The sequence below is a fragment of the Macaca nemestrina genome, chromosome 19 (assembly GCF_043159975.1).
Source record: "Macaca nemestrina isolate mMacNem1 chromosome 19, mMacNem.hap1, whole genome shotgun sequence".
Classification (NCBI taxonomy): domain Eukaryota; kingdom Metazoa; phylum Chordata; class Mammalia; order Primates; family Cercopithecidae; genus Macaca; species Macaca nemestrina.
The window spans coordinates 60432073-60442625 of record NC_092143.1 but is presented as its reverse complement, the minus strand read 5'-3'; the positions used below and the strand labels follow the sequence as shown (position 1 = coordinate 60442625).

Here is a 10553-nt window from a genome sequence, read left to right as displayed (position 1 = left end):
GGTCACAGTTACTACAGTTACAGATGGATTCTGGGTACAACATTTGCACTAAAGTGCCTTTGCCAAGGGAGGCAACAGTCTCAACATCCTGTGGGTTGGCCTGATCTACTTCAGGGACTGTGTCTTGTTCAGAGCATCACATTTGAAGAGAAACTTTGACCAGGGGAGTATACCAGAGAAGGAAGTTCAGGATGCTGAGGATCTTAGGAACTATGTCTAAACAAGATTCATTCACAGAAGTGGGAATGTCTATTTGGCAAAAAGAAAATACTATTTACATCGTTGTTGGAAGACCAGCCATCACAAACTCAGTTTTCCAAAGGCTGGGCAGAAGCCCAGATGAGAGAAATGGGCCGTGTGTAAGAAAAGATAAAAGCTCAAGCATGATATGCCACCAGAAAATCACCTAGCCTCAGCATTGGCAGGGAGACCTGGGGAGTCGTGATGTCTGAGAGTGACCTTCTGATGATCACTGTCATGTGTAAATGTGGGCCTAATGCTGCCAACTTTTTTGATTTCTTAAGAGAAGCCAGAAATCCAAATTTTTATGCAGCATGTCTCAATTTTTAATTTTAGCAACTATTACAAAATGTTTAGAGACACTGTACAGCCCAAATATAACATATCTATGGGCTGATGGCAGCCCAGGGTTGCCAGTTCACAGGGTCTACAAGAGATGATTCTTAGTTTCAACAGGGTACAGTGCTGAAACGCATGCATAGTAGATTTGCTTGGGTCATGAATATGCTTCCACATATTTATGATTCATAGCCAGAGAAAAGACTCTCTATCCAGGTTCTGAGCAATAGGAAATTATCAAGAGGATATTGGATGACAATATATAGGGATGTTATTTGAGAAAGGATTTTCCCCTGAGGCATAGGTGTTGAACCAAATTCTATTAGTTATGCTTTTACACCAGGATAGTGGCTTACAGTTTACAAAAGGCTTATACATCATCTCATATTAAAGGTTACTAGAACAGTCCTTTGCAGTAGAAAAGTAGGTATTTTACAACTCATATTTTACAAATGAGTTGACCAAGTATCTGAGATAGTAATTAACTCATAGAAGGTCATCCGGGAAACGGGGCAGCAGAACTGGGATCGAATGACTCAGGTTATCCAACTCCAAATGCAAAAGTCTTTCTGCTGCTGCTTCCTAGTCAAACTCTAAGGGTCTAAGACTCTATTCCTAGTTATGGTCTCAACTACATTTGCTCATTGCTGTGAGGGGTGAGCCCACCTCCGGGAGTCCTCTCCTGCACATTCCCATGTTCCTGAAAGGACTTTCCATCCCTTCCACTACTCCCTGAAAACTCCTGTGCTTCATGATTTCTTGTTGAATTTTTTCTAATCTGACTCTATCAGTTATGGGAATGTTCCCTCAACTCTTAGTGCTCCAGACTGGACTTGCTCTTGGCATGTATTTGTCCAAAATATTTGTCTGCTCTATGTCTTCTACATATTTGTCTTATAAGGAACAAACACCTGATTTGTTTATCCATGAACAAAGCCACACATGCTAGTGCACACCACATACACACACACACATACACACAGAGGATTTTGTACGTGATTAATGAATCATCAAATCATCATAATTTCTGGACTTGTATTAATACATCGGCCAGGAGGAAAAGAATCCGTTGTCAATCAGGGCTTCTGGTTCTCACGGTCATCTCTACTTTCTTCCAGCAAGTTTGATTCTGTCAAACACCAGCTGGCAGCCTTGTTCCCGCATGCCCAGTGCAGGAGAGTCAGTAAAGAAGATTTCATTCTCTGTATTTCAGCGTTGTCAATGCCAGGTTGAAATACGCTATTCTGGCCCAGCTCAGTGGCTCACACGTGTAATCCCAGCACTTTGGAAGGCCAAGGCAGGCAGATCGCTTGAGCCCAGGAATTCGAGACCAGCCTGGGCAAGAGGCTGAGGTGGGAGGATGACCTGAGCCCGGGAGGTCAAGGCTGCAGCCAGCTGTGATCGTGTCACTGCACTCAAGCCAGGGCGTCGGAGTGAGACCGTGTCAAAAAAAAAGGAAGGAAAGAAGGAAGGAAGGAAGGAAGGAAGGAAGGAAGGAAGGGACGGACGGAGGGCGGGAGGGAAGGAAGATGCCATTCTTAGATTGAAGTGGACCTTATCTGGGCAGAACACACACACACACACACACACACACACACACACACACACATTGTGGAGAAATTGCTGACTAAGCAAAGCTTCCAAATGACTGAGTTTGGCTAAAACGTAGGCTTTTAAAAATGTGAGCACTGCCAAGGGTTTTTCCTTGTTGACCCATGGATCCATCAAGTGCAAACATTTTCTAATGCACTATATTTAAGCCTGTGCAGCCAAATGTCATTCAACATGAAATGCATTATTACAACTTGCATCTGTCTAAAATCTTGCATCAAAAATGAAAGACAAAAATGTATAAAAATGGAAAACATGCATAGAAATATGTGAGGGAGGAAAAAAATATCCCCAGGAATGTTAGTGCACGGAGTCACACAGGGAGAAGACTATTTTTGTTTTGTTTTGATTGTTTTGTTCTGGTGACCTCACTGGTCAAATGACCTATTAAGAATATTTTGTAGAGCTAATGTTCCGATGCTCTAATCTCTCTAGACAAGGTTCATATTTGTATGGGTTACTTATTCTCTCTTTGTTGACTAAGTCAATAATCAGAATCAGCAGGTTTGGAGTCAGATTGGCAGGGATAAGCAGCCTAGCTCAGGAGAAGTGGGTATAAAAGCCCCAGGCTGGGAGCAGCCATCACAGAAGTCCACTCGTTCTTGGCAGGATGGCTTCTCATCGTCTGCTCCTCCTCTGCCTCGCTGGACTGGTATTTGTGTCTGAGGCTGGTCCTACGGTGAGTGTTTCTGTGACATCCCGCTCCTACATTTAAAATGCACGCTAAATGAGGTAGGAGTGACTCCTTCCAGCTTTGCCAAGCAGCTTTTGTTACTAGGGCAAGGGTACCCAGCATCTATTTTTAATATCATTTATTCAAACTTCAAAAAGAATGAAGTTCCACTGAGCTTACTGAGCTAGGACTTGAACTCTGGGGATTCTGCCTCATTGCTTTGGTGCATTGGGTTTGTAATGTCTGGTATCTCCACTTCCTCAGATCGATGATAGAGATAAAGATATGATATTAAGGAAGCTGTTAATCCTGAATTTTCAGAAAAGTATCCCTTTATAAAATGTATTTGGGGGGCAAACTGCATGAGATTATATTCTGGCCCTATAGCTAATCAAAATGTGTTTACCGATTAATCTTTAAAAGGCTTAGTGAACAATATTTTAGCCAGATATCTAATTCTTAAATACTCTAGAAGGATTAACTAATCTATAAAATGGGTCTGGATATAGTCTGACATAATTTTATAACAACCGGTAAGAGGGAGTGACTAGAGCAACAACTAAAATCATCTCAGGAAAAACTGTTTTGGTCCTATGTATGGTACGTTACATCTTTTCAGTAATTCCATTCAAATGGAGAAGTTTAACAAGGCAACTGTTCTCAGGGAGCCTATTCTCTCCCTTAAAATTCATTATACACATCCCTGGTTGATAGCAGTGTGTCTGGAGGCAGAAACCATTCTTGCTTTGGAAACAATTATGTCTGTGTTATACTGAGTAGGGAAGCTCATTAACTGTCAACACTTACGTTCTTCATAATGGAATCAGTGTGTAATTCTTGTTTTGTTCCAGATTTCTAACACCATAAAGAATAAATCCTTTCACTCTGATCAATGTTGTTAACTTCTCACTTGTCTTCTCTATACCCAGGGCGTTGATGAATCCAAGTGTCCTCTGATGGTCAAAGTTCTAGATGCCGTCCGAGGCAGTCCTGCCGTCAATGTGGCTGTGAACGTGTTCAAAAAGGCTGCTGATGAGACCTGGGCGCCATTTGCCTCTGGGTAAGAACCCTCCCACGGGACTTGGTTTTATCTTCCCATTGGCCCCTCAGTTGGTAGACAGAGGCTCACATCATCTGCTAAAGAATTTACAAGTAGATTGAAAAACGTGAGCAGAGGTCAAGTATGCCCTCTGAAGATGCCCTCTTTTTGTTTTGCTTAGCTAGGAAGGGACCAGGAACCTGAGCATCATTTAGGGGCAGACAGTAGAGAAAAGAAGGAATCAGAACTCTTCCCCTCTAGCTGTGGTGTGCAACCCTTTTGGGTCACAGACCACTTTATGTAGGTGATAAAAACTAAAGATTCTATGCCCAGAAAAAATGTACAGATACACACACACAAAACCATATATGTGATTTTAGGAGTTTCACAGATTCCCTGGTGTCCCTGGGTAACACCAAAGGTGAGAGTCCTTGTCTTAGAATTTTAGGAAAGAGGTGCAATGTGTATTAACCCACTAACGAAAGGAAAGGAATTCAGAAATATTATTGACTAGGCATCTGTCTGTAGTTCATTTGGATCACCCCAAACCCAGGGCTTTTGCCTAATGAACACTTTGGGGCACCTACTGTGTGCAGGGCTGGAGGCTGTCAAGCTCAGTTAAAACAAATGTAAAAAAAGACAGAAGAAATGGATCCATGAGGCAAAGTACAGCCCCAGACTAATCCCATGATCACCCAACTTCATGTGCAAGAGTGACTTCTAACCTTCATGAGCCAGTTTACAATCTTCATGGAGTTTTTCTACCTGCACTACAAAAACTCCAAGGAAAATATATATTAATAAACCTAAGCGAATTGACCGAAAGACAGAGCAATTAGGAGACCCTTTGCACCCAGCAGAAGAGGAACTGTTAAGTACTTACTTCTCCTCAGAGAAGAACTTCTGTTGTATTTTAATTGAACCCCAAGAACCACACGATTCTTCAACCATTATTGGTAAGATCATTTTCTTAGGTCTGGTTTTAACTGACTTTTTATTTGGTAATTCATTTATGTTTATATAAAATGCCAAGCATAACATGAAGAGTGGTTACAGGACTATTCTAAGGGAGAGAGAAAATGGATACCAAAAATATTCCAATGTTCTTATGAATCTTTTCCCTTGCATCAGGACAAAAAAAAAAAAAATGTAAAGAAGAAAGGAGGAGATGCACAATCAGAGTCAGTAAAGACAACTGCTATTTTTATCTGTCATAGCTGTTGCAGTCTAATGGGAAGCAATTTCCAACATTCAACTATGGAGCTGGTACTTACATGAAAATAGAAGTTGCCTAGTGTTTGTTGCTGGCAAAGAGTTATCAGAGAGGTTAAATATATAAAAGGGAAGAGTCAGATACAGGTTCTTCTTCCTACTTTAGGTTTTCCACTGTGTGTGCAAATGACCCTCCCTGGTGGTGTGCAGATGCTCTGAAAGGTATCCTCACACCACAAGGGAAAGGAGCGAGACCCTGCTGTCCTGGAGAAGTGCAGAGTTAGAAGAGCTGTGGCCACTTCCAGGGATGGTCACAACATCCCATCCAATCATCAATCTTGAACAACAAGGACTCTTTCTTAAGAAAACATTATACCCGGCCGGGCGCGGTGGCTCACACCTGTAAATCTCAGTGCTTTGGGAGGCTGAAATGGGCATATCATCTGAGGTCGAGAGCTCAAGACCAACCTGGCCAACATGGCAAAACTCCGTCTCTATGAAAAATACAAAAATTAGCCAGGCATGGTGGCAGGCACCTGTAATCCCGGCTACTCGGGAGGCTGAGACTGGAGAATCCCTTGAACCTGGAGGCAGAGGTTGCAGTGAGCTGAGATCACGCCACTGCACTCCAGCCTGGGTGACTAGAGTAAAACTCTGTCTCAAAAATTAAAAAAAATTAAAAAAATTATACCTACATTCTCTTCTTATCAGAGAAAAATATCTACAGTGAGCTTTTCAAAAGTTTTTACAAACTTTTTGCCATTTAATTTCAGACAGTTATGAGTTTTCCCTACTTCTGACTTAGTTGAGGGGAAATGTATATAACACGTTTATGTGTGTTGTGTATATAATACATATAACACGTTTATGTGTGTTGGTGGGGGTATTACTTTGCCATGCCATTTGTTTCCTCCATGCCTAACTTAACCCAGACTTTCACACCTTATAGGAAAACCAGTGAGTCTGGAGAGCTGCATGGGCTCACAACTGAGGAGGAATTTGTAGAAGGGATATACAAAGTGGAAATAGACACCAAATCTTACTGGAAGTCACTTGGCATCTCCCCATTCCATGAGCATGCAGAGGTGAGTATATAAACCTTCGAGGGTTGTTTTGGTTTTGGTTTTTGCTTCTGGCATCCCAGGAAATGCACAGTTTTACTTAGCATACCACAGAAATGTCCTAAAGAAGGTGATGAATGACCAAAGGTTCCCTCTCCTCTTATACAAGAACAAATTCACAACACTCTGAGAAGCACATTTCTTTTTGACTTTGAGGAAAACCCATTTAGTAACATGACTGGAACTTACATGACACTATTCATAGTCTATTCATTCCATTTTATATGAATATTGATGTATTTGCCGTTGAAATAACATGTTTATGAGGCAGACCTCCAGACCCCACGTAGAGTGTATGAAACAAGAGATGCACCATTTTATTTCTCTAAAACCTGTAACATTCTTCATTCCAAAACACATCTGGCTCCTCGGAGGTTTGGACAAGTGATTCTTGGCAACACATACATAGAGAGACAATAAAATCAAAGTAATAATGGCAACACAACAGATAACATTTACTAAGCATACACCATGTGGCAGACACAATTATAAGTGTTTTCTATATTTAACCTACTTAATCCTCAGGAACAAGCCACTGAGGTCAGTCCTATTATTATCCCCATCTCATAGATGAAGCAAGTGAGGCACCAGGAAGTCAAATAACTTGTCAAAGGTCACAAGGCTAGGAAACACACAAGTAGAGATGTTTACAAACAAGGCCCAGGCTGGGTTTGCCCTCAATTCTGCTCTGCCTCGCATTGCGACCCAGGAAATTTGTTCCCCTGTGAAAAGCCAAGCTTAAAAAAAGAAAAGCCACATTTGTAACGTGCTCTGTTCCCCTGCCTATGGTGAGGATCTTCGAACAGTTATACAGCTCCCTGTCTTCCCCTTGTCTTAATTTCTTCAGTCATTTGAAACAGATGGCTGTCATGGAAATAGAATCCAGACATGTTGGTCAGAGTTAAAGATCAACTAATTCCATCAAAAATAGCTCAGCATGAAAGGGAACTATTCTCTGGCTTAGTCATGGATGAGACTTTCAATTGCTATAAAGTGGTTCCTTTATTAGGCAATGTTACCAGGGAAACAATAGGGGCTTGTTTGACTTCTGGGGCCCACAAGTCACCAAGGGAGCCCCATCTACCGAGAAGCATGTCCCTGACTACCCCGCAGCCAGGCAGCAAGACACGGACGCCGGTCAGGGCAGCAGCAGGGTTTCAGTGGTGCCCAGCACAAGACATTGCTCCTAGAGTCTCAGCCTCTACCCTTGAGTAGTAGAACTGCCTACCTGAGACCGTTGTTTGCCTAAGACCTGGGTCTCAGCCTGATGGGAACCATCTAAAAAGTTCATCGCCATACTGCCCACGTGTTGTTCTCTTTCATTAGATCTCAGCTTCCTTGACTGCTCTTCACTCTTGTTTATTCATTCAACAAACATTTAAAAAATAAAAGCATTCTATGTGTGGAACACTCTGATAGAGGCTGGAGATTCAGAAATGAAAATACATCCCTACCCTTGGAATGGAGGGGAAAGGACTGAAGTAAGACAGACTAGGCAGGCCCGTCAGCCCAGCTTGAAGCCCAGATAAATATGGAGAACAAGAGCGAGTGAGTAGTGAGAGATGAGTCCCAGTGCCTCACTTTGGTGACTGGTGCATGGTGGGCTTCATGCAGCTTCTTCTGATAAATGCCTCCTTCAGAACCGGTCACCTCTACCTTGGCCAGTGACCCAAGTGGTCATATTAGATTTACCAAGGGAAATTGGAAACTTTTATTAGGAGCTCTTAGGCCTCTTCACTTCATGGAATTTTTTCTTTTTTCTTTTTTTTTTTTGAGATGGAGTTTTGCTCTGTCACCCAGGCTGGAATGCAGTGGTGCAATCTTGGCTCACTGCAACCTTTACTTCCCAGGTTCAAGCAATTCTTCTGCCTCAGCCTCCCGAGTAGCTGGGACTACAGGTGCACGCCACCATACCCAGCTAAGTTTTGTATTTTTCATAGAGACAGGGTTTCGCCATGTTGGCCAGGCTGGTCTCGAACTCCAGACCTCAGGTGATTCACCCACCTCAGCCTCCCAAAGTGCTGGCATTACAGGTGTGAGCCAGTACACCCAGCTACTTCATGGATTTTTGATCACAGATTATGCCTCTTATAATTTTTAAGAAGAATCAAGCGGGCTGAAGGTCAATGTCACCATAAGATAAAAGATATTTTTATTAGTTGATTCTAGGGAGTTGGCCTTAAGGGGAGCCCTTTCTTCTTATGAGATTCTTAGGTGATTCTCACTTCCTCTTGCCCCAATATTATTTTTGTTTTTGGTATGGCTCACTCAGCTCCTTTTTCCCTCCTATCCCTAAGTAATCCGGGTTTCTTTTCCCCATATTTGGAACAAAATGTATTTATGCAGAGTGTGTTCAAAACTCAACCCAAGGCCCGTATACAAAATAAATCAAATTAAACACATCTTTACTGTCTTCTACCTCTTTCCTGACCTCAATTTATCCCAACTTGCCTCACTCTGAGAATCAAGCCTGTCCCAGCACATGAGTTGCAGATACTCTACTGAATTTGACAGAACTGTGTGACTATCTGGAACAGCATTTTGATCCACAATTTGCCCAGTTACAAAGCTTAAATGAAGTCTAGTGCATGCATGTACATTTCAAAATTCCACCATGCTCTTCCACACTCTGTATTGTAAATAGAGCCCTGAAATGCTTTTGGTTCATATTTCATTGCTTGCTATACATAAAAATATACTTTTTCTTCTTCATGTTAGAAAATGCAAAGAATAGTGGGGTGGGGGAATCTCTGGGCTTGGAGACAGGAGACTTACCTTCCTACTGTGGTTCCATCAGTATGTAGACTGGGGCAATACAATAATTCAAGTCTGGTTTGCTCATCTGTAAAATGGGAAGAATGTTTCCAGCTCCAGAATGCTAAGTCTCTAAGTCTGTGGTTGGCAGCCACTATTGCAGCAGCTTTTCAATGACTCAGTGCATTTTTCCATTCTCCCCACCTTTTTTTTTTCTAAAACCAACAAAATAGATACAGCCTTTAGGCTCTCTGGGATTTCCCTTAGTCAAGCTAGGGCCATCCTGACTTTTGATGTGAATTTGCAAAACAAGACCTGGTTCTGTACTCCTGCTCTAAGGGCTGTGCATGGTTCCAAAGGCTTGGCTTGCCAGCGTATTTGAGCTTTTTCCTTCTGTTCAAACTGTTCAAAATATAAAAGAATAAAATTAATTAAGGTGGCACTGGACTTCCGGTGGTCAGTCATGTGTGTCATCTGTACGGTTTTCGGGCTCTGGTGGAAATGGATACTGTCTGTCTTCTCTCATAGGTGGTATTCACAGCCAACGATTCCGGCCCCCGCCACTACACCATCGCCGCCCTGCTGAGCCCCTACTCCTATTCCACCACGGCTGTCGTCACCAATCCCAAGGAATGAGGGACTTCTCCAGAGGATCTGAAGGACGAGGGATGGGATTTCATGTAACCAAGAGTATTCCATTTTTACTAAAGCAGTGTTTTCACCTCATAAGCTATGTTAGGAGTCCAGGCAGAGACAATAAAACATTCCTGTGAAAGGCACTTTTCATTCCATTTTAACTTGATTTTTTAAATTCCCTTATTGTCCCTTCCAAAAAAACAAGAATCAAAATTCTACAAAGAAGCAAAGGAATTCTAGAACGTATCTGGGCAGAACGCTAGGAGAGATCCAAATTTCCAATTTATTGCAAGCAAAGCACATATTAAATATGATCTGCAGTCATCAAAAAGACACATTCTGTAAATGAGAAAGCCTTATTTTCCTGTAACCTTCAGTGAATAGCAAAAGACACATTCTAAGGGCCCACTTCTTTACTGTGGGCATTTCTTTTCTTTTTTTTTTTTTTTCTTTTCTTTTCCTTTTTTGAGACAAAGTCTCACTCTGTTGCCCAGGCTAGAATGCAGTGGTGTGATCTCAGCTCACTGCAACCTCTGCTTCCGGGTTCAAGCGATTCTCCTGCCTCAGCCTCCCAAGCAGCTGGGATTACAGGCACCCGCCACCACACCTGGCTAATTTTTCTACTTGTAGTAGAGATGGGGTTTCGCCATGTTGGCTAGGTTGGCCTCGAACTCCTGACCTCAGGTGATCCACCTGCCTCAGCCTCCCAAAGTGCTGGGATTACAGGCATGAGCCACTACACCCGGCCCCTACTCTGGGCATTTCTTTGATTTAAGAGAAGGGCAGCTCCAACAAGACACACCTGCAGAGACTCAGGCCATCCGATCAGTTCAGGCTAGATCCATGCTGCAATCAGCCAGGTCAGGGACAAACCAAAGAACCCCACACACCCAATTTACTTAGGCTGATCCAAAATCCATGTATGGAG

The 10553-nt window shown here is 42.5% G+C and overlaps 1 protein-coding gene across 1 annotated transcript; it reads left to right on the top strand.

Annotated features, from left to right (window-relative positions):
* Positions 1 to 2724: 2724 nt before the first annotated feature.
* LOC105468061 (transthyretin) lies at positions 2725 to 9768 on the top strand. Its single transcript, XM_011718001.2, has 4 exons — positions 2725 to 2869; positions 3793 to 3923; positions 6064 to 6199; positions 9518 to 9768. The coding sequence occupies exons 1-4, from the start codon at positions 2801 to 2803 to the stop codon at positions 9623 to 9625; spliced, it is 444 nt and encodes a 147-aa protein (XP_011716303.1). The 5' UTR covers positions 2725 to 2800; the 3' UTR covers positions 9626 to 9768.
* Positions 9769 to 10553: the final 785 nt, after the last annotated feature.